This window comes from Polyodon spathula, chromosome 37, assembly GCF_017654505.1.
Source record: "Polyodon spathula isolate WHYD16114869_AA chromosome 37, ASM1765450v1, whole genome shotgun sequence".
Lineage (NCBI taxonomy): Eukaryota > Metazoa > Chordata > Actinopteri > Acipenseriformes > Polyodontidae > Polyodon > Polyodon spathula.
The window spans coordinates 3441702-3465759 of record NC_054570.1 but is presented as its reverse complement, the minus strand read 5'-3'; the positions used below and the strand labels follow the sequence as shown (position 1 = coordinate 3465759).

At 39.4% G+C, this 24058-nt stretch overlaps 2 protein-coding genes across 3 annotated transcripts; both read right to left on the bottom strand.

The window, feature by feature from the left end:
- Positions 1 to 644: 644 nt before the first annotated feature.
- On the bottom strand, positions 645 to 12335 carry LOC121304326 (DLA class II histocompatibility antigen, DR-1 beta chain-like). Of its 2 annotated transcripts, none has more exons than XM_041235398.1 (6): positions 12141 to 12335; positions 6319 to 6591; positions 5414 to 5695; positions 3933 to 4046; positions 2408 to 2434; positions 645 to 1396 (listed from the first exon to the last, which is right to left on the bottom strand). In XM_041235398.1, the coding sequence occupies exons 1-5, from the start codon at positions 12244 to 12246 to the stop codon at positions 2409 to 2411; spliced, it is 801 nt and encodes a 266-aa protein (XP_041091332.1). In that variant the 5' UTR covers positions 12247 to 12335; the 3' UTR covers positions 645 to 1396; position 2408. The 2 variants fall into 2 exon arrangements, with proteins under 2 accessions (XP_041091332.1, XP_041091333.1); XM_041235399.1 differs by having other exon boundaries at positions 645 to 1225.
- Positions 12336 to 15891: 3556 nt separating this feature from the next.
- On the bottom strand, positions 15892 to 23845 carry LOC121304328 (H-2 class II histocompatibility antigen, A-Q alpha chain-like). Its single transcript, XM_041235400.1, has 4 exons — positions 23479 to 23845; positions 20939 to 21220; positions 17684 to 17814; positions 15892 to 17506 (listed from the first exon to the last, which is right to left on the bottom strand). The coding sequence occupies exons 1-3, from the start codon at positions 23828 to 23830 to the stop codon at positions 17690 to 17692; spliced, it is 759 nt and encodes a 252-aa protein (XP_041091334.1). The 5' UTR covers positions 23831 to 23845; the 3' UTR covers positions 15892 to 17506; positions 17684 to 17689.
- Between the last annotated feature and the right edge of the window lie 213 nt (positions 23846 to 24058).

Genomic DNA, 24058 nt, shown 5'->3' with positions numbered 1-24058 from the left:
TTTTTGCTCTCCTGTAAAATTATGAAAATGTTACTTACGCACCTCTGGTCCAAAGCCCTCGAAATGGTAATCCATTTCATGAGGACATGCTATTTAGACAGCTGTTTCACTGTTTGAAATGTGGGGTCTGTATCTTTAAACCCCAGGGTTTAGGTTCATGTACATTTGCATTTGTACTATCTTTGTCCAATCACTTAAAATCAATCACTTACAAATCAATCCAAACCCTGATAGTTCCTTTATCCAATACGTGAGGATCGTGCATTCTGTCACCTGTTTGCACTGCTGGTTGTCAGTGTCTGCTTTTCATGTTTTATTGTGATGTTTTTTACTGTGATGTTTTATTCAGTCTTGAATTTCCCGCTTTTCATTTGGAAAGTCCCAGAGTAATAAAGAGCTGCATCTCATTATTTCTAATTCCATAGTGTCCTTGCTACTAATTTAAAGCAGTCTCTACACATGCATGCAGTCGACCAGGGCCGGATACCAGAGCAGTGTGTATTGATTGTGCAAAGATACCATCCTGGTAAATGGAGTGATCTCTTGGTAGAACAGATGGCTAACACTGATAGGTTCCACCAATACATATTATATAAAACAACATTTCATTGATTGCAAAATGGGTTATTAAAAGCATACAAGAGTTTGGTAGTAAAAAACTAACTTTTATTAAACTTAAAACAGGTGCAGAGATTAGCCGCATAGAACACTTTAATCAACAGACAAATCAAACATCTAAAATGTATAACTCTGGTCAAACAACATTATTAAAATACACAATTCATATTGTGTAATAACTATCGAAGAAAAGCTCTTAATATAGCAATTTATTTAAACAAATGCCATTACTGAGCAAATATATAGACCTGATCAAAGCCTGTACTGAATACAGAGTAGAAGAATGTTATTCAAGGTCACATTGAAACTGTAATCAGGTATAAACTGTAAAGACTGAAGCATCTATAGCAAATACAACGAATAGAACCCAAGCATGTCTATTCACCTTTATTGCCATTAGCATTACATGAGGGGGAAACAAACAGTCAAGTTGATTACATTGAAAGTGCTCTCACATGTTTCTGCATTATTGAAATGACCATTTTACTGCATGAATGATTTGTAAGAATCTAAAACTGAAAGTAATACAATTGTAAATCTTCATAGTCCACCCTTCAAGGTGGGCACCAGTGACCAAATAATCCTGTATAGCTGCCACTTCAGGAGTCTGTCAAACACATTAAATGAAGGCATTACATGTTCATAAAATACAATCTATTTCAACCAGTCACGATATGGGCCAAATGGCCTCCTCTCGTTTGTAAACTTTCCTATGTTCTTATGATATCTTCAAACAGTCTGTGGCAGGTTGGCAAGTGGATAGAGGCCCAGAGACAGACTGCAGTTCAAAAAAAAAAAAAAATATTGTTTTTATTATAAACACAAAAATAAAGTGCACAAGGGCAAAATAAAGATCTTTAAACACAAATAGAAAAACAACAAAACAAAACTTACAAAACTAAGGTTTCCAGGCTGGGCAATGCCTTCACAAAATTCAAAAAACAAGCTGGGCGCTGATTGATCGTTAATTAAGTTAATCATTTAATCAACTAATCAACCCCAGCCACCTGAACATAATAAACCCAGGCAGGTAGGGGAAATTAACTCCATCCCTGCCAATTTCTAAACGGTAGAGCTTTGCTTAGCTTTGTAATTCAAAGAGGTAATTCACAATGCTGATACAGTGCTGAGCTTAATATAGAAACTGTCGTGATCACAGTACAACCAGGCAGATATCCAGATGTGATGTTTTGTCACACATTTCTGATTGATTACCTGTTTGATTTCACATACTGATTTTTCTCTTTGCTCGTTTCCATAGCAATGCGTCTCACAGTGTGACAGTGCATTGCAGGATTGAAGTCCTGGGCAAGATTTACCTTTGATTAAATTTGACAACTACATCTCCCATAGCTGTACAGCTCTGCTTGATAAATCAGTCAGAGTGATTAGCTCCTATGGTAAGGCGAAGGAGATGACAGTATAAAAAAAGGAAAAAAGTGTGTCCAAGCAGTTTTTGAATTGACTCAATGCAGAAGCCCATTGACATTGACTGGGACTCAGTTGTCCAGATGAGAGGAATTAAGGCAAAGGCAACCTTTCTTAGTGTGAACTGAACACACGTTTGAAGAAGCTTGTTCTGGTTTTAAATACCTTCAGACAACAAAACACATGAAAGGGAATTACACAGACAATCTGAATATCTGCACAGGCCTGGTTTCTGTCACCATCAGGTCGCCATGGATACAGTTCAGCCCCAGTGCTTGAATAAGAGCCACACCTGAGGAGCTTTTGGACTTCATAGCAAACAGAGCTGTACTTGTGCTGATTCTCTATCAGTAAATCTTACCTTAATCTGATGGCACCAAAATGCGACCTATGAAAAAAATAAAATGAGCATATGTGAAGCGTGACTAAATTATACAATAGAAACCAAAGTAAATACAAAGGAAGGCTATCTGTAAACAGCAGCAATAGAATCATATTCCATGTTTAGCGCAGTAGTGTTCCTCCTCGTTTTATTTCAATAATTAGAGTCACATCTTTAAGCTTTGTAAATTGCATCATTTTTCTAGATGTTTTATTGGTTTATTAATGTACGCTGTATTTGTCATTTTAATAAGTGAGGCAGATTATCCAAACCCTACATTCTGTTCTATCATGCTCATGAAATTGCGTGTCTTAAAGGGTAAGTAGCAGGGTTCGGAAAAATGTAGCATGACACGCCCCCACGTGCTACTACAGCTGTTTAAATAACGTACCTGTCATTTTTCTTTTCATTGTCAACACCCTGACAACCTTTTACACTTATAACTTTAAAGTCTGTTTCAAAGCTCTTTTCAAAACTGCCGGTCCAGTGCTCTGCTAGTGTCAGGATTATTGCCCACATTGTCAAACAGGTAACACAGCAATGACGATCCATGATTTGGTATGGAACAGAAAAGCCAGAACACTTTTTTTGCAGTGATTGAGAGGACAGACCTCAAATCCCAGTGCACTACAGCGGTCATTTTGAAAAGAGCTTTGAAACAGACTTTAAAGAAGAAGTGTGAAAAGTTATAAGGATGTGAATGAAAATAAATTATAGGCACATCATTTAAACAGTTGTAGCAACACGAGTAACACTATGTTTTGGAACCCTACTGTTTACTTTTTAAAGACTACTTGACTAACAATAACTGGTTGCAAGTATTGGCATGGTTTATTACACAGACCCAGCGCTGTCCTCTCTTATGGTTTATTACACAGACCCAGCGCTGTCCTCTCTCATGGTTTATTACACAGACCCAGCGCTGTCCTCTCTCATGGTTTATTACACAGACCCAGCGCTGTCCTCTCTCATGGTTTATTACACAGACCCAGCGCTGTCCTCCCTCATGGTTTATTACACAGACCCAGCGCTGTCCTCTCTCATGGTTTATTACACAGACACAGCGCTGTCCTCTCTCATGGTTTATTACACAGACCCAGCGTTTATTACACAGACACAGCGCTGTCCTCTCTCATGGTTTATTACACAGACCCAGCGCTGTCCTCTCTTATGGTTTATTACACAGACCCAGCGCTGTCCTCTCTCATGGTTTATTACACAGACCCAGCGCTGTCCTCTCTCATGGTTTATTACACAGACACAGCGCTGTCCTCTCTCATGGTTTATTACACAGACCCAGCGCTGTCCTCTCTCATGGTTTATTACACAGACACAGCGCTGTCCTCTCTCATGGTTTATTACACAGACACAGCGCTGTCCTCTCTCATGGTTTATTACACAGACCAAGCGCTGTCCTCTTTCATGGTTTATTACACAGACACAGCGCTGTCCTCTCTCATGGTTTATTACACAGACCCATCGCTGTCCTCTCTCATGGTCCTACCTGTAGCCTTCTTCTTGTAGTAGATCAGTCCAGCTGCTGCAATGGCCAGGCCCAGAACAATTCCAGAAGCCCCAATGATGATCTTGTTTCTCTTAGATTCCGGCATCGCTGGATCTGTAAAGCCAAGGTTCATACTCTTAGAGCATTTAAAAACTAAAATCACTCCCTGCTCCCTCCTCCATGCTCCCTGTTCCCTGCTCCCTGTTCCCTGCTCCATGCTCCCTGCTCCCTCCTCCCTGCTCCCTCCTCTCTGCGCCATGCTCCCTCCTTACTGCTCCCTCCTCCCTGCTCCCTCCTCACTGCTCCATGCTTCCTCCTTCCTACTCCATCCACCATCTCCCTCCTCCCTCCTCCATGCTCCCTCCTACCTCCACCATGCTCCCTCCTCCCTCCACCATGCAAAAATAAAACAAAATAACAGGTCGAGTGAGGTGCCGTCCACCACGTTACTGTTTTGTGTTGATTTTGTATTTAAGAACGGGGTAATCCCCGCCCCTGTGTATATTTTGCATTTATTTTTGTATTATGATTTATTTATTGTATTTATGACGGCGGAAGCTGTAGGTTAAATACCCCGTGTGAATGCGTGACTGTCAGCTCGTCATTACTGAATTAACTGGCAGTCACGCATAATAAAACTACCTGGGCAGACTATGGCCAAGGAGTAATGCGAGAATTAATAGCCAGTTAACCTCTCGACCATGATATAAAAGAGCGGCAGCTTTGGCTGAAAGGGGTGGGTGTACAGAGGAGAGTACGGGACAGCGAGAGGAGAAAGGGTTCTGTTTACATGTCCTATAGAAACAGTGAAGGCGAATGCCCAGCCTGACCTGCAGTCAGTTTTGTGTTTTTTATTTTCAGTGTTTTTGTTCAAATATTTGTTTTCGTTTTGTGTCTAAAATAAACAGCGCTGCAGCGTCTTTTGCCCTCCAGTACTGCCTGTTTGTTCCTGTTCCTGCATCTGGCCTGACATCACCACTCTGCTACCCTGTCACATGTGTATACTGCTATAATACATTCTTTGTACAGTATAATAATAATAATAATAATAATAATAATAATAATAATAATAATAATAATAATAATAATAATAATAAAAAGGAGCTTCTTTCAAACCCAGAGATACCAAAGTGTCTTTTTCCTCATGCCTCATAGCTTTTTTCCACACATTTTTTCCCATAAAAACCACATACGTGAGGGGACACCTGTATTAAATCACCTGGTTGCAGGAAGCAGCAGTTAAAGTATTATTTTGAGTTGATTCTTGCAAGTTTTTTTTTATTCCTTTCAGAAAAACTAGTATACCTATAGTGTGTTATACCCATAGTGTGTTAATTGTGTAACTACATTAGAATTCAATATCTTAGTTATGGCTTGAAATATTTCATTTTAATTAAACACACTTCTCCTCGATGGCCTCAGTGAGGCAGTTTGAACTCACCCCACTTCTCCATAGCCTCAGTGAGGCAGTTTGAACTCACCCCACTGCACTTCGATGGCCTCAGTGAGGCTGCTGTGCTCCACCCTGCAGGTGTAGGAGTCTCCGGACTGTGGGATGAGCTCCAGGTACGAGTGGATCTGATAGGTCCAGTCTCCATCAGAGAGCAGCTCTGAGGAGGACACATCAGCCGTCATCTCCACTCCGTTTCTCAGCCAGATCACCTTTATCTCACGTGGGTAGAAGCCAAACGCGTTGCAGACCAGCATGGTCTGGTGCTGAGAGCTGAACGGTTTCATAGTGCGGACTCTGACAGCGGGTGGAACTACAGACAAAAATATACTTGAATTAAAAAAAGAAAAAAAGATTTAACTTTGAATTTCAGTCCACAGTTATGTAAATCACATTATAATTATAAACCAGTCATGTATTGCCCCTTGAAATACTGATTTTGATAGAGATGTTCCATTGTAAATTATAAACAAACACTTTCAGGGAGCAGTGATATTTTTATATTACAGAAATTCCACCTTGCCCAGGCTTGCTCGGAGACATCTCAAAAACTTTCAATTAACAGCTCTCAATTAACTTCATTGATCCAATTATTTGTTCAATTGGACATATTAAATATTTTCAAGGTCTTTTACTGCTGGTGATTTAAAAAATGCACTTGATTCAAGCACACAACCTATGAAACACTCTGAGGCCTAGATAGCCTCAAATGTGTCCCATTAATCAAATAATCAGACCAATTAAGTAATTGTGAGGTTGAGCGGAAGGAAAGCCAGAAGACACTGCGGCCTTGTAGGAGTTTGACACTCCAGCTCTGTTGCTTAAATGTTTTTAACAGTGGGGTTCAATGTATTTCCTTAAGCTAATCAATAATTATTAACATCTTTGCTCAAGTTGACTGTTTTTGCTGCAGTTGAGTGTAGTGGTATTACTTACTTTCTCTATCTGTTGTGCCTCCCCGGTAGAGTCCCATGTTGTGTTTGCAATATCGATCCACTTCACCCAGCAGCTCTGCCAGCCTGCCCTTATCCTTGTTCCATGCCTCCGCATTTAAAACCCCGCAGGCAGAGTTTCCGACATGCTTCTTGATCTTGGTGTCGTAGTGAATAATCTCCTGCTGGTTGAAAACATATCTCATCGAAAACACCATGTCCGTCATGCTGCTGTCACTGTACTCACAGTCCCAAAGCACCTGGTTCAGGTAACCGTCTAAAAAAAAAAAAGAGAGAGAAATGAAAAATATATATTTCTTTAACATTTAAATGCAATTTATTTAAATATGACATGAAATACACATATATAAATAATAGAGAGGCTTCAGTGAGTTACAGGGAAATAATTCCATCTAGGGTTTCTGTGACGTCACAAATTGCGAGAACGAAGGTGGAGTTTCTGAACTGTCACAGAAACCCGGGACGGGATTGTTTTCCTGTAACTCACTGAAGAGGCCCAGCTGTTATTTTTTTATAATATGCGGACCACCTTGTGATGCTAATATTAAAGAAGATGAAGTTCAACAATAGTTTTTAATTTTTTAAACGTTGTGTTTCAGGGCTGTACAGACGTTCTGTATCGTTATCCCTTAGCGCTTCAGCTTGGACGATTGCCTTTACCTTGTTTTAATTTCCCGTTCCTCTACAGTCTCAGAGATACATGATTGCACCAGCTTTACATCATTTCTTTTTAACATATTCTCATTTTGTTGATCATTAATGAACATTTCTGTACTGTGGGTGTTGTCGAGTGATTGAAAATGAGACATATCATGTTTTAAATTGAAAGTGATGGTCTCAAGGAGACTGTAGCAGGGCAGGAGCCCTGCACATGAAGAGTGGGTTTTGTGTATATTGTAAATAATACTGTGTAATTGAATAATGCAGTATGGCGTCAGGTAGAAAGAGGTCCTATTTGTTTAGCTCGGGGCTGCTGCAAAGCCAAGGACAACGGGTTGAAGGTCGTCCATGCTACCCGAGCATAGAGACCTAAATATGTTGCTGAAATCCTCCAATCAGCGTGATGGTGAACTGGGATAGGAGCCAAAAGAAGCTGCCAAAGCCGCGATGGCTGGAGTCGGGGTTTGTGTTGATACATAAAGATTAGTTTGGGGATGGTAGATCCCATAAAGTATAGCGAGGTGAGCAAGCGGGACCTCCATGCATTAGAGAGTAGCGCACGCCGTTTTTACGGCACCTTTTATTTTGTAGGTTTTGTACTGTGTACTTTTTTGTACGCTGGCCGCATGTACTCAGTGAGCTACCATGGTTGGTAGTGTCACGTGGGCTGTTCTCACTGTGTGTGTGTAAATAAATCCTGACTGGTTGTGGGGCGTGTGTCAACTTCAACCTCTGATCTCCTGCCTGTCACTCAGCAGCGAATGCACACACCCACGAGCAAGACCCTGTTACAGAGGCAAATGGGTCAAAGTTAAAGTATATTTTCCTCAAGATGAAATATCACTTTTTGATGTCACTACTGTGGTATTATCACTTTTTTCTCGAATGGATGCAAATAGGGCCTTCATCCATATATATATATATATTGGGGTCTACTCAATTCGAGATTTTGAGGAAATTCAAAATAAAATGTGAATTACTGATAAAATAGTTTGTTTTAAAACTTCTCCGCGGTCACTGCGATGCAAAAGCAGCTCATTGTGATGCAAAAACACTTTACTTCCTTCTTTATGTGACCATGTGATAATTAAATCAAATCACTGGCTTGCTGAATGAGTGTCTGTCTACTTTATGTATGACGTAACGTTTCAGTACATGCGACATCAGTTTGGTTGAACTAAAACATATCAAAGGCGACATTTCTTAAAATAACCAGAATAAGACGGACAAATCCAAAAAAATCGAAATACATTTCAGCTCAGGAGCGTGTGAGGCAGTTCCCGACAGGAACCTTACATGCAGATGGCGGTAAATTGTTTTGTTCATCTTGCAATGTGAGTATAGATTTTTCAAGAAAAACAGATCGATCGAATATTGCTTCAGAATCGCATATCAAACGTAAATCTACTGCAGAAGCTACTGCATGATTGCATAAGTATTCACCCCCTTTGCTATGACACACCTAAATAAGCTCTGGTGCAACCAATTGTCTTTAGAAGTCACATAATTACTAATGGAGTCCACCTGTGTGCAATTGAGGTGTTTCACATGATTTCAGGTTAAATACACCTGTCTCTGGGAGGTCCCACAGTTGGTTAGTACATTTCCTAACAAAAACTACATCATGAAGACAAAGGAACATCTATCTAGAACAGGCCGTCCTCAAAAACTTGGGAGAAGATTCATCTTCCAGCAGGACAATGACCCCAAACATACAGCCAAAGCCACACTGGAGTGGCATAAAAACAAAAAGGTCAATATCCTGGAGTGGCCCAGTCAAAGCCCGGACCTCAATCCAATTGAGAATATGTGGAAAGAGTTGAAAATTGCTGTTCACCAAAGGCCCCATCCAACTTGACGGAGCTTGAGCAATTTTGCAAAGAAGAATGGGCAAAAATTATAGTATCCAGATGTGCAAAGCTGGTAGAGACTTATCCAAATAGACTCATGGCTGTAATTGCTGCCAAAGGTGCCTCTACCAAATATTGACTCAAGGGGGTGAATACTTATGCAATCAATAATTTTCTGTTTTGTATTTGTAATTAATTTAGAACAATTTATAGATTTTATTTTTCGCTTTGACATTATGGACTTTTCTTGTGTTGATCAGTGGCAAAAACTCCAAATTAAATCCATTTTGATTCCATTTGTAACACAATAAAATGTGGAAAAGTTCAAGGGGGTGAATACTTTTGAGAGCCACTGCACACACGAGAATATAATATATATCATAGAATATATATATATTATATCTCAATAGATTATATAATATATATATATATATATATATAATATGGATAGATTGTAACATTCATTGTAAGATAGCAGGGAGGGGGTTAAAATTGGCAAAATACGCTCAGTTAAGCAAAGAAAAAGTCTGTAATTACTTTAAGAAATGAAGGTCAATCTTTAAGACAAATCGCAAGAACTTTGCAAGTGTCTGTAACTGCTGTGGCCAAGACCATCAAACGATTTGAAGAAACTGGCACTCATGAGGACCGAACAAGGTCAGGCAGGCCAAGGGTGACCTCAGAATCAGAGAACAAGTTCATTCGAGTCACAAGTCTGCGAAACCGGCGATTAACTGCCCCTGAAATACAAGCTCAGCTAAATGCTACTAGAAGTACAGATGTTTCAACATCAACTGTTCAGAGGAGATTGCGTGAAGCTGGCCTAACTGGAAGAATTGCTGCAAAGAAACCATTGTTAAGAGTGCAGAATAAGAGGAAGAGACTTGCCTGGGCCAAAAAACACAGAAACTGGACGTTTGAGGAGTGGAAGTCGGTCTTATGGACTGATGAGTCAAAATTTGAAATATTTGGGTCCAACCGCCGAGTATTTGTAAGACGCAGAGAGGGTGAGCGCATGAGTTCTGCATGTGTGGTTCTCACTGTCAAGCATGGAGGAGGCAGTGTCATGGTCTGGGGTTGCTTTGCTGGTGACAGAGTTGGTGATCTTTACCAAGTCCATGGCAAGATCAACCAGCATGGCTATCATAGCATACTTCAGAGGCATGCCCTTCCATCAGGATTACGGCTAGTTGGGCAGTCCTTCATACTTCAGCAAGATAATGACCCAAAACACACCTCAAAGTTGTGCAAGAACTATCTGGCGAAGAAGGAAAGTGAAGGACAACTCAATCTAATGACCTGGCCTGCCCAGTCTCCAGACCTCAATCCCATAGAACTTGTATGGGACGAACTGGACAGAAGAATCAACGCAAAGCTACCCACAAGTGCCCTACATCTCTGGGAATTGCTGCAGAAGAGCTGGGAAGACATGTCGGGTGATTTCCTGCTGAAACTTGTTAACCGAATGCCTCGTGTTTGTGAGGCTGTTATTAAGGCAAAGGGTGGCTATTTTGAGGAATCCAAGATTTAGAGACAATTTTCAATTTTCTTGAACATTGCTTTGATACTCCTTATGTTTTGTTTTGTATATTGTAACATGTGTTTTCATTTTCAAGTATTTACAGAAACAGTATACGACATAAAACATTGTCAATTATGAAAAAAACCTAGTTTCCAGCAAGTGTACTCAAACTTTTGACTGGTACTGTATATATATATATATATATATATATATATATATATATATATATATATATATATATATATATATTATTGCCAGATTTAAAATTATTGAAGACAGTGGATTAATTGGTAGAACTCACCGGCTGGTCCTGAAACCCACTGGGGTCTTAAGTACACAAACGATATCACACAAACGTAAAATGGTATAAAGGGGAGTCATATCCTTTGTTTAGTTGGAAGAGTTTGGGACAACCTTTAGTGAAAGCCACTGCCCAGCCGAAAGGGAAAGAGTGTTTTGTTTAAACCTATTATTTGTTTCTGTTTTGTTTGTATGTGTAAATAAACGTGTGCTTTAACTGCCGCTCTCCATCTCCGAGTATCTATGTTAATTATGTTTGATGCATTTATGCTTGTACACAACATTTACAATGTATCTACAAATTGAAATCTATAACTCTGAAGGGTAGTACACACTGTGCTCTAAATCTGTGAAGGATAATTGTGAGTTGTATCAGAAATATATTGCAGTGACATGCTATATTATAATGTTACACTGCAGTAGCATTTGCTGCTGGAAGAGCTGCTTGAGGATGTTTGGATCTCAAAGGCAAACTCGTCTACAAAATCTCTAGTGATAATAATGAGGTCACTCCCCACACTGGTGACGACCCTGGCGGTAGCACAGGTATAAACTCAGGGGGAACAAATGGTACCAAAATCACTTCACAAGTCTGATTGTGCCTGCTTGCTCCTAGCTCTCCATAATCAGGCACTAACAGAAATTAACCTTAGCGCCTTACCCTGTGATCAAAATTGAGCCCCATGTAGTTTCTTTATTCATGTTTTGTATGGTTAGTCTTAAGAAGCTGTTCTCAGGTGGTTTCCTTTTATATAATTAGATTGAAAACCCTTTTTATTTATATGACATTTGCCTACAATGTTTAACCAGACAGCATTTCAATTCACATTCAGCAACATTAAAAACACCATAGCCTTAGCAAACATGAACAGGAAACTTGATGAACTATAATGGAGAATTTCATATCTTCAGGGCCAACTTAAATGTACCTTTTTTCAAATACACACCCTGGCTTAATGTTATGGTATGTAAAATTGAGGGGTGGAATTTCCAGATGGTTACAAAATAAATGTGGTCCTTAATTTATCACATTTAAGCAGATCTGCCTTTTGTAGATTTTGTAGCAAATTGCTAGCTATCATTGTGACGAAATATCTCAACTGTTTTTAAATTTTAGATTGAATTATTCCCTAAACTGTATCACAGTGTACAGGTGCACCACAGAAAAATGTACCACACACTGTATTGAGTCTTACTGGCTGTAACTGCATACCCTGTACGGCAGAATAAGTGTTCTACTAGTCTTGATTGGCTGTTGAGTACAATTTTTTTTTTTAAATCTGTACGAAGCAATTCTGGGTTAGATTCGCAAAGCTTTTACAACAGCACCAAAACAGCATAATGTTAAATAGAATACACATTGCTACAGAATAACATGTAAGAGCTGGATGTAAGATGACATGCAAGTATTACTTGATTCATAAATTAATTAAACAAAAAAAAAGATTAAAATTACTTTCAGTGTTGGCTTACCGACTCCAAAGCTGGGTATACTACTGCAAAGCATGAGAGAGAGCAGAACCAGCCCCCGTAGGCATTGGGTGTACAGGCTGGAGATCTGCAATGAAGAGATTCCCATTGTGAGAGAAGGCTGCTGTTCACTGGAGCTGAGAGGCTGCTGCTGCACAGAGTGGAACACACTGGAGCTGAGAGGCTGCTGCTGCACAGAGTGAGCAGGGAGAGGGGGAGCTGCTCATTTACACACCACTGCTCAGGAACTGCACCTATCAAATCCACTCTTAAAACATCATCTGTTTCTAGGCAGACATATTGTATGAAGTTTTATGTCTGGCCTTTTTCCATCCAACTTTTAATCTCGGATAAAATTTATGCGAATAAGAATGCGAAGAAAAAAATATATATATATATATATATATATATATATATATATATATATATATATATATATATATAATGACTTTATTGGAGTGGAATCTATGAAAAAAACCTAGGAGTTTTTGTTGACTCAGAAATGACTTTTTTTTTTTGCGCCAGGAGTGGCATAAAGTCACCCAACATCAATGTGAAAGACTGGTGGAGAGCATGCCAAGACGCATGAAAGCTGTGCTTGAAAATCAGGGTTATTCCACCAAATATTGATTTCTGAACTCTTCCTAAGTTAAAACATTAGTATTGTGTTGTTTAAAAATGAATATGAACTTATTTTCTTTGCATTATTTGAGGTCTGACAACACTGCATCTTTTTTGTTATTTTGACCAGTTGACAATATTTTTATTTGGAATTTGGGAGAAATGTTGTCAGTAGTTTATAGAATAAAACAAAAATGTTCATTTTACCCAAACACATACCTATAAATAGTAAAACCAGAGAAACTGATAATTTTGCAGTGGTCTCTTAATTTTTTCCAGAGCTGTGTGTATGTATATATATATATATATATATATATATATATATATATATATATATATATATAGAGAGAGAGAGAGAGAGAGAGAGAGAGAGAGAGAGAGAGAGAGAGAGAGAGATAGAGAGATATCAGCCACTGAACTCTGTATCTCCTTCAAAGTGATTGTTGGCCTCTCTGTGGCTTCTCTCACAAGTCTCCTTCTTGTTTTCTTGGCAGTGCCTGGGTGGTGTGATGCAGCTTCCACTTCCTGATTATTAATCCAACTGTGCTCACTGGGATATCCAAACACTTGGATATTATTTTGTACCCTTTCCCTAATCTATGCATTTGTATTACTTTATCTCTAACTTCTGTAGAATGCTGTTTGGTCTTCATTTTCCTTCAGATTCACAGCCTTACCAATGATCCTTCAACAGTGGGGTTTTTATCCAGAAAATGTGACAGCAACTTTAATGGTTCACAGGTGGAGGCCAATGGTAAGGTAATTGTGTCCTTGTTAGGGCAATTTCTTTCATCAGTGCAAACTGGGAGCTTCCACAGCACAGGGGTTGAATACTTATGCAAGCAAGATATTTCAGTTTTTTATTTTTCTTAAAAATATTTCCCAACATAAAACCAATGTCACCTTACTGATTCTGAGTTTCAGTGTTGAAAAATAAAATATCACACAGAACGAAATTTCAATGTAAATTTCAATAGTTCACACACCCTAGTCTTGTATCTTGTAAAGCGCTTTGTGATGGTGGTCCGCTGTGAAAGGCACTATATAAAGATTGTTATTATTTATTGGTTACTGAGAGCCTATTAAGTGTGAGTTGGAAGGTCAGGGGAGTACTGTACCAGCGAATCAGGAGTGTGTATTGGTTGTTAAGGGGCGGGACAATGCTGGTGTGGCAGATAAATCCAGAAGTGTGACAGAGATGCTTTTAAGCACCAAAAATGACCTCAGAATATCAGTTACGAAACATCCTACTCGGTTATTTTTTTTCTCACTGTAACTTGCTTGTTTCTAATTTCTCTGAAAGATAAACTGAAACTAAATCTTCTCAGAGATAGTAAGCACATTGTTTTTATTTGTACGGGAATTACAATTGAACTAAAAACAAAACAACAAAACCACCTATAAGAGTTTCAGAAGGGCTGCTGTTCTGTACAGAGTTTATCTTGCATTTTCTTTCAGAACTGTACTACCATAAAATAAAATGTGCTTTCTGTGTGTGTGTACATTAGTTTGTAATTTATGTGCTAGATTGAGGCTCCTGTCTCTTCATGTACATGGTCAGTGTTGTGCGTTTATTTGTTTACTGTGTGTGTTTTTTTTAGTAGGGGGAGAAAAAAAGATATACTTTAATGTTTCTTCATTGATAGCGGCGTTTATTTGAGGGCGACCTCTATTATAAAGCTGATCTATTGTAGCAATTCACATGCTCCATAAAGTGGGTGTAAGTCTCACCCACCTGTCCCTTTTATTAAGGTCAGTGGTCTGGCCAGTTTAAAACTCAATTTCCCATAGTTCCTTGCTATCACCCTCTGTTCATCCTCTCCTCCCATTGGCTCATTCAGATATCCACTCCTCCAATCTCAGAGCTCCTTGGAAGCCAAAACCTGTTTAAAGCTGGCTGGCTAGGCCAGGAGAGAACTCACTTTTCTCTTGAGGAATCCATTTTACAAATGACATATTACTTAATTACAGTCTAACTTTATTTTAGATAAATACAGGTGCATCCACTTACTCTTTTGTTAAAATCTTGTACTTTGTCTACACTTTCTTTTTTGTTTACACTGTTACTTGTTAAGTTTAGTTGCTGTTCAAGGTCTGTTTAGGGTTTGTTTTTGTTAGTGTGTTCAGTCTCCATTTTGTTCCTGATATTTTCCAAACAGCTGTTCACCCTTCAACCCGGTACTAATCGGCAGACTTACCATTTTCTACGATCGCTATCAACCTTCATCCATCATCATCATCATCAGTACAGGACTCTATTTGGGACTTCTTTATTTGTTGGTGAGATGATTCCTTTTCGGTTTGCTGGTTTTTTTCTACTTTGATACTTTGGTTCCTGTAATTTTGGTTTTGTTCTTTTGTTACTTTGGATTACATGTGCATTGCTTCACTGGACCTGTTAGGCCTAAATTTCATTTATCATCCACTGCCATGAAGACTGCCTTTGTGATTGGTTTCCCTGTATATTTATTCATTCACCTTTGTCTTTTTTGCCTGTCGGTGTGTTGGTTTTGTGTTGGTGTGGTGTTTGTGTGTGTGTGTGGGTTTATTGGAGGCCCACTGGACACCGCATTAATTTTGCTTTAGTGTTTGTTTGTTTAGTTCACTTTACTTTCTTACTCACCTGTACCTTCCACTTAACTAACTAACTGTTCTCTGCAATAAGTTGTTGTCCTTGTATTTCATTTATTACATTATAGTTCACAACAATAAACCGCTTGTTTGTGAAATTGACACCTCTGACGTCCCTGCTTTTGCTGTCTGTCACTCTTGCTGACTTAGTTAGTTATAGAGATTGGGCCGGTAGGATCTCCTTAGGGAGGACAGTACAACTGCTTCTCAGTTGTGCAGAGTGATCGTTACACTATGACTGCGGTGTCAATACCAGGGCGTCTTTAATTGAAGCCAAATTGAAGTAATACAGTACCTTTGTGTTTAAAATACTTTCCAACAGCAGGATTTGATGCTATGATTTTAAGGACCGTATGCTCAGGTTTCAATGATGAATAAAATAAAACACTTCAAATATCTTTTGAGTTCAAGCTTTATGAAGAGGTCCTAGTATTGAGGACATTCCCATAAGACATCACAAAACAGTCAAAAAGTAAAAGATTTTATTTTTGAAATAACACAAATAAAATAACTCTTTGAAAATGATGCAGAACAGGAAAAAAAAAAGTTTGATTTTTATTTCAGAAGTTAAGCTGTAAATTACAATATTAAAGATGCAAAAAGCAGCTTCGAAGTCCCTCTGTTTATTATTGCTGCAATTCCAATCCACTGTATATCTAATGTACTCCTAAAAGAGCCAGATTTTTAAAAAGACACATTTAAATAACACTGTCAAAGCATCAGCCCTCTGAAGCATCGCATACATGAAGTAAAATATGAAGCTATACAGGAACATTTTCAGTTTAAATCACACAGCAGATATCACACTGTGCTATTCCTGGGAGGAAAAAGACTTTCCAGGAAAGTACCCATGGACCACATAGAGAGTGAATGAATTATATCCTTGAGCTACAGCAACATTTAAGTGTATCTACTGTAAACTCTACTGGGGTCACCTTTGTATATAGTAAATAAAAATTAAGTTAATAAAGGAGTGGGAACAAGGTTTTTAAAAACACATCTCATCTCCTAATAACGCTTGCAGCATAACTATCATAGGCCTCCTTTTCATGTGTTCAAGATATTTTGGTTTGTTGCTTGTTTATTTAATACCATATAAAATCTGCTGATAAAAAACCAGAAGTATTTCTACCCGTTTCTTCCTGGTATCTCTTTGTGTTGTGGTGCTGTTGGTTATATGACCTGATTCTAGATGGTTCGTTGCAGTGGAACTCGGCTACTAGCGTTTGTACCTGGACATAGACCCAACTTCTAGGTTCTTTTGAAATATCTGCACATTCCAAATTGGAGTAGAAAATACTTGCAAAGAACCAAAAGATTTCCTGCACAAGAAAAAGGGCCAGTGATCATAAAGCTAATAGATATGAGAATTGATTTTGAAGATGGTCAGTGCTCCTTTAAAGGGAGGGACCAGTGATAATGTGAATAAAGCCAATATGAGGTGAGAGAATGTGTTTTAAAGAAGACTTAGTTATCCACTGTTTGTGGAGATGTAAATGTGGAGACCAAGACACTGTGGACTTGTTGCATCATCAATGGAGGAGATGCAGGAGTGGCTCCAATCAACATCCCATTGCAGGCTCTGGGATTTGAAACATTACATCCAGTCATTATTGAATGCCTTTTAGAACATACTATTGTATGCTAGTAATAAATTGTAGTACTTTTGGCATTTTATTTTTTGACTGAAGATACAATACAGTTTATGAAGAGTTTGAACAGAGGTTGCAATAGAGTTTGTTGAGGGCTGGTTCTTGGTGCTGTCATAATCGCTCAGTGGGAATGTTTTGTGGAATTGACTCCCTTATTGGGGTACCTGCGTATTCCATGAATTAATATTTGGTGATTTTACTGTATCTGATGTCAGCAATTCACAATGAACACTGCTTTCAGTTTACTCAGCTGGTTATTCTGTATACTTTTAGGATGCCTTGTCATGATGCTAGATACATTTCCATTGAATTGTACTGCCTCGCTAGTTGTTAGGGTTTACATGAGGTTTAAAAACAGCTGCCCAGCACTTCTAGTTTCCCTCCACAGGAGCAGACAATTTACATTAATGAGAATTATAAACACAAGCTGGAGCAGAGCAGGAATTCTTCATCAAAAGGAAAACCCTGAAAAAAAGAGGAATTTTTCACTACAGGTATAGGATGTGCAGGAATACCATGAGAAATAGTCACATTTTCAATACCCAGGCTTCTCCTCTTGCTTGACTACGAATGTGCTCTTTGTGTGGTTAGCAATGCTGCAATACCCACAGCAGTAACACAGTGCCAGAGCCTTGCAGCTACCTGTAATCAGTTGCACTTGTTCCCTTTGATGAGGAAGAAGGTCCCGACAGCCACTCCCAGGAGCCCCAGAGTCAGCCCCACAGCGCAGAACGCTGTCTCCCCAACATCAGAATCTGTCTGCACATCCGGCTCTGTGTGGAGAGGGAGAGCAGTGTATTTGAATTGATCTTTCTTATTGTTTCAAATAATACCTGTATATATACAGTGCTGAGAAAGTTTGTGAACCCCTTAGGATTTTCACATGTTTCAAACCTAAAGATAACCTGATTAAACAAATGACACAAAAACATGATACTTTTTCAACATTTATTTATCCACAAATGATTAAATATTCATATCCATGTGTAGAAGTATGTGAACCTTTAGATTCAGTAACTGGTGGCACCCCCTTGAGCAGCAATGACTTAGGCTAAGCATTTCCTGTAACTGTTGGTCAGTCTCTTACATCGATTTTGAGAAATTTTGGCCCATTCCTCCTTACATAACTGCTTCAGCTTGGTGACAATTGAGGGCTTCCTTGCATGGACATCTCGCTTCAGGTCTGCTAAGGTTTAGGTCCAGACTTTGACTAGGCCATTCTAAAACGTGGAATTTCTTCTTCTGCAGCCATTCTTTTGTAGCTCTGCTTGTATGTTTAGGATCATTGTCCTGCTGCATGACCCACTTTTGGTTCAGCTTCAGCTCACAGACGGATGGCCTGACAGTCTCCTCTAGAATCTTCAGATACAATGCAGAATTCATGGTTGTGTCAATGATGGCAAGCCGTCCAGGTCCTGAGGCAGCAAAGCAGCCCCAAACCATCACACTCCCACCACCATCCTTGACATTTGGGATGAGGTTCTTCTGTTCGAATGCAGTGTTTGGTTTTTGCCAAACATAACGTTTCTCATTGAGGCCAAAAAGTTCTATCTTTTGACTCGTCTGTCCAGAGAACATTGTTCCAGAAGTGTTGTGGATCATCTATGTGCTTTTTGGTGAACTTCAGGATGGGCAGCAATGTTCTTTTAGACAGCAGTGGTTTCCTCCTGGCTATCCTTCCATGAACACCATTCTTGTTCAGTCTTTTTCTGATAGTTGAGTCATGAACATTCATTAGCCAAGGCGAGAGTGGTCTGCAGATCCTTGGATGTTACTCTGGGGTTCTTTTGACTTCCTTGATGATTTTCCCATTTGTTCTTGGAGAGATTTTGGTAGGATGACCGCTCATGGGTAGAGTGACTGTGGTCTTGAACTTTCTCTATGTGTAGACTGTTTGACAGTGGATTGGTGGAGCCTCAAATCCTTAGAAATGGTTTTATAACCCTTTCTAGACTGATGAGCATCAGTAACTGTTTTTCTGAGGTCCTCTGAGATTTATTTTCTGATCGTGTCATGACATGTTTCCACACGCCTGTATCGTGAAGACCAAACTCAAAGTTTCTGATCTTTATATAGGGTGGGGCCTACCAAACTCACCCCTGAAGATGTATCTAATTATTTAAAGACCTTATTCTAATTATCCTCTTAATTGGGCTGATAAAACCAGGGGTTCACTTACTAAGATTCAAGGTATATGAAAAAGTTACTCATTGTTTGAATTCATACATCATTTTGTTTAAAAAAACATGGAATTGGTTATTATAAATCCTATTGGATATTTAAGAAAGGACAGGTTTTGATTCAAGAAGGCTATCATGGTAAAACTGTGGAATTTCCAGAATTCATTGGGGTTCAAAAACTTTTTTCGGCACTATATCTATCTATCTATCTATCCATCCATCCATCATTACTTCGAATGAATGCCTCGCTCAGCTATCCGCTTTTTAATAGACTCTGCCCTCGAATAAAAGCTACTCAAAGAAATGTAAAGGTATTTTTTTTTCTACCCCTGCTCAAAAAAATAAAGAAACACGTAACTCTGGCTATGTGCATGTGAGACTGCAACCTCAATCCATATATATATTAGTGAACCAGTACAGTCCACGTATCTGTGAGACGTGCATCCTGCGTCTGTTTTGGTGCAGTTTACCTGCTTGTTTGTAATTTTTCTGTAAGAGAAACTGAAACTAAATCTTCTCATATTAGTGAACCAGTACAGTCCATGTATTTGAGACGTGCAACCTGCTTTTGTTTTGGTGAAGGACGTGACAGAGACCAAGATCGGGAGCAATATTTTTGAATTTAATTGAAAACAGCAAGGCACAGAAGTTCTTGGTTGGAATGACAAATACTAATCACAAATTATAATCTCACAGTCCAGTCCAGCGCTGCGTGAGATTATCTGAATACTAAATTAGTGACGTCACAGTTAATATAAACCGTCCACACCACAGTAACTTAATTAAACCTACAAAACAGTGACCGCTTGCAAACTACAGCCTATCGATTTGTCAGTAACTTACACAATGAATAAATACATACAGTGACAACGCGCCTTGCTTGTCACTGTTTAGCAGGGCGAATACCACAAGTCTTCTCGCAAGAAGTATAACACTCAGATAACAGAGTGGAGTTGCTCTTTACTCTTTAGTATATCTTCTAAAGAGGATGTATCAATCTTTATTTTTTCAATCAATCTTTATTTTGTATAGCACCTTTCATAGTGGACCACCATCACAAAGTGCAGCATGCAGTATCGCAGGAACAAAATCATGTAAAAAGAGACGCTCACGCAGCAACAGTTACTGTGTCATCTTGTATTTTGATTCTATGAACAGCTTACACCTCCCTAAAAGTATGCGCACATTTTAAGCAACAACTAGTTCCAACTATCATAGCTGGTGCAACCTGTGAAAAGTTAGTAATGTGTAAAATCAGCGTTAGTAAGACTTACGCTTTAAGCGAAGAAAGAACTTACACACAGCTGGTGCAACCCAGCCCACAGCTTTACTTTACTAGTTAAATAATGCAGTTTTTTAAACCAAAAATAGCAAAAATACTTGTTGTTTGATTTATTGTTAAAGTTTGATTCTGTACACTGAGTATAGCGGAGCAAGACCAAACAAAGAGTGAGATGAGAAAACTCGAGAAAAAGGTTTAAATAAGGAGATTCGAGAAGGGAATGAAGATTGACAGAGAGCAGAATGAGGGAGGAGCCAGAGCTCCTGCTCCCTGAAACTCACACCAAAGATACAAAATAACAGCAGAGAGAACAGCACTGAACCTTATCAGCCTTTGAGTGTCAAACCCTTCTCCCTCACCCTGTTACAGTGGCATACATACAGACTATGGTCACCCTACTATCTATCTATCTCAAGCAGTCTGTGTGTTACTCACCCCAGAACGTTGTGAGTGTTTCAGACAGAGCACTGTGCTGGACCTGGCAGGAGTACACATCTCCCAGCTCCGGAGTGAAGCTCAGGTACGAGAACATCTGGAGGGTGAAATCTTTATTGGAGTAATACTGGGTGAGGGTGACTCCCTCAGTCACTGGCATGGTATTCTTGGTCCAGGTCACTTTGATGGCTGCTGGGTGAAAGCCATCGATGAAGCAGATGAGAGTGTTGGGCTTCCCCAGCTCCAGGTCATTCTCCTGGTACAGTGTAACACGAGGAGGGACTGTGGAAACAAACACAGAGGTGTTTCTATATGGTAAGAACTGCACTAATGACCTTCAAAGCAGGGGGCAAAAACAGTCTGCTCATCTCCGACAGGAAAACTTAGTTTGAAATTCAAGCAAGTCACATTTAATGTGCTTTAAGACCCTGTGGCAAAGTGGTTGGTAAGGGGAACAGATGTCACGGTGATGCGGTGCAGGAGTGATGAACAGACAACAGTGATTCAGTGAATAAGTCCTTTATTGCTCTTTTCCAGGTCTGGCGACCGTCAAAAATAATAAATCCCCGACAATACACAACAATGTGTAAAGCACGGGGATAATGAAAACAAGGGCACGGTCACCAGTCCTGGGTGATCGAAAACGTGCAGGTGCTCAGTGCAGAGGTGCTCTGGATAGTGCTGTCCTTTCAACAGCTCCGGAGATGTGCGTTAACTGTCTATTAGTGCGATAAAGACAGACAATTACAGACAGACAGAAAATAACACACAGCACGTACAACACTCTTCACAAATACTCTCTGAGAGCTCCTCTCTCAGTCCTTCTCTCCTAACGTTAACCCTAACGAAGGAGAAGATCAGCGTTACCCTGGCCCCTATATGTAATCCCGCATGATATCGAGGTAAACGGTTGCAGCTGCCTTATTACTTGCAGCTGCCGTTTACCTTTCAAATCAATACGGTCTTAAACAGAGTCGCGCTTCTCTCCAGGCTGACCCACTTCCCTGACCTGGAAACGAACTGTCAGGCCAGCCCTTCCAGATACTTCTCCTCCCGTTCTTTAGCGCCCTCACAGGTCGGGAGGAAGATTCATCACCAGAACCCATCTTTCCGTCACAGACCCATAACTGACGTGCTCATAAAGCATCTCTTAAGAATTAACGCTTCTAATAATACGCAATACACTATTTTGCCTTACTTCTCCCAAAACTGTTTACGCAGTGAACAGTAATGTGTTATATGCAATTGAATTATTTCTGATTGTTTCATAATACATCATGGTCATAATTGGTTGAAATTATTTGCGTGTGTGTTTTTGCAAGACAATGTGAGAATGGACTAGGGGTGTGCCAATTCACCGATTCACACGGTGAACCTTGATACTTTTCTTGACGATACGATTATCGATAGTGACCCCTAGCAGATCAAATTTTAAGTAAAACTGCTAAAATTACATGAGCATGCATTAATTTAATTAAAGGTTAAAGAAAAGGGTTTACACCAGGAGGTTCCCAGTTCAATCCCAGCTCAGTCACTGACTCACTGGGTGTGACCCTGAGCGAGTCGCTTCACCTCCTTGTGCTCCGTCCTTCGGATGAGATGTAAAACAGAGGTCCTATTGGAAGAGACTCTGCAGCAGCAGCAGTTATTCACCCCCTAGTCTCTGTAAATTACTTTGGATAAAAGCGTCTGCTGAATGATTAATTAATAATAAAGGAAAAATGTTAAAAGATCTATACAAACAAAACAGTTATGGAACTAAATTACTAAAACATAATTTGATAAATATAGCTAAACTTATATCCATCATTTCTGTATCTGATGCTGAGAGGCTAATGCATGCCTTTGTTTCATCGAGAATCGATTATTGTAATGCGCTGTTGTAATGCGCTGTTGTAATGCACTTTTTTCTGGGATTCCAAAGTATTCAGTATCTCGCTTGCAGCTTATTCAGAATACTGCTGCAAGAATCCTAACTAAAACCAGAAAAGGTGAACATGCTACTCCTGTCTTGGCCTCCTTACACTGGCTTCCTGTGCAGTTTTGAATTTATTTTAAGATTTTATTTTTAATTTATAAAGCCCTTAATGGATTAACACCCAGTTATTTACAAGAGCTGTTGATCCCATACATTCCCAAGAGGAATCTTAGATCTCGGGATGCAGGGCTTTTGGTTATCCCAAGGGTAAATACTCATAGTATGGGAGGGTCTTTTCTATAAGGCTCCTACAATATGGAACGCTCTGCCTTTCTTTGTCAGAGAAGGTAGGAGTCTTGCTGTTTTTAAGTCAAGATTGAAGACTTATTTATATACACATTTATTATTCATCCTGCATGGGTTGCTGAACCAAAGACATATAAAGTTAGAAAGACTCACTCACAGACCTCATGTTATAACTGGAGCATGTGCTGAATCTCTCAAAAGATGAGCTACAGAGGAAACGAACAGCTCACTTCTGTTTCAATGTGACCTCTCCCCTCGCTCTCTCTGGTAAAGACAGGGCAGGTGGGTGGGAGGGGTCTGTTTCAGGGTTTCTTACCTTGTTTCTCTGGAGGGTATTGATGACATTTTGCAAAGCCGTCCACGTTGTGTATGCAGGTCTGCATGTCTCTCTCTGCTAATGCTGCTGCATCCTGAGGAGGACTCCAGTACTTAGCGAACTCGGGGAGCCTCTGCACCGCCTCCTTCTTATCAAAATCAAAATGAAACAGCTCATCATCGTCCAGCTCGTAATCCTTTTCCGGCATTGTGGTGTTAGTTTGGCAATCAGCTAATGCTCTGAACAAGTGTGTCACTGTGAATAAAACCAAAAAACACAATATCTTCACTTTAATGTACTGCACAGTTTGTGCAAAGCATTTCAATATATATATATATAAACAATCTTGCATTCCAGTGATTTACTTATTAACAGAAAATGTTGCTCTTTCACTTTTCAGTGCCAAGTGTTTGTGTGAAAAATTACATAATACATATGCAGATAAAATACTATATATGACAGACGGGTGCAGTAAACTAGTTAGTTGCATGTGCCATTTTACAATAAGAATATCAAACCATATGCATATCATTTTTCACATGCATCCATTGTCATTAACCGCTTAACCCTTTACAGGGTC

What these genes read in the sequence shown, in the direction of transcription:
- LOC121304328 (XM_041235400.1), bottom strand. Translation starts at nt 23,830, where the DNA reads ATGCAAGATTGTTTATATATATATATATTGAAATGCTTTGCACAAACT. An exon ending in ATACCCTCCAGAGAAACAAG is followed by an intron (nt 21,221 to 23,478) that starts GTAAGAAACCCT and finishes TTGTTTCCACAG; the next exon opens with TCCCTCCTCGTGTTACACTG. An exon ending in AACACTCACAACGTTCTGGG is followed by an intron (nt 17,815 to 20,938) that starts GTGAGTAACACA and finishes CTCTCCACACAG; the next exon opens with AGCCGGATGTGCAGACAGAT.
- LOC121304326 (XM_041235398.1), bottom strand. Translation starts at nt 12,246, where the DNA reads ATGGGAATCTCTTCATTGCAGATCTCCAGCCTGTACACCCAATGCCTA. An exon ending in AGGCACAACAGATAGAGAAA is followed by an intron (nt 5,696 to 6,318) that starts GTAAGTAATACC and finishes TTTTGTCTGTAG; the next exon opens with TTCCACCCGCTGTCAGAGTC. An exon ending in CTACAAGAAGAAGGCTACAG is followed by an intron (nt 2,435 to 3,932) that starts GTAGGACCATGA and finishes TTTTTTTCATAG; the next exon opens with GTCGCATTTTGGTGCCATCA.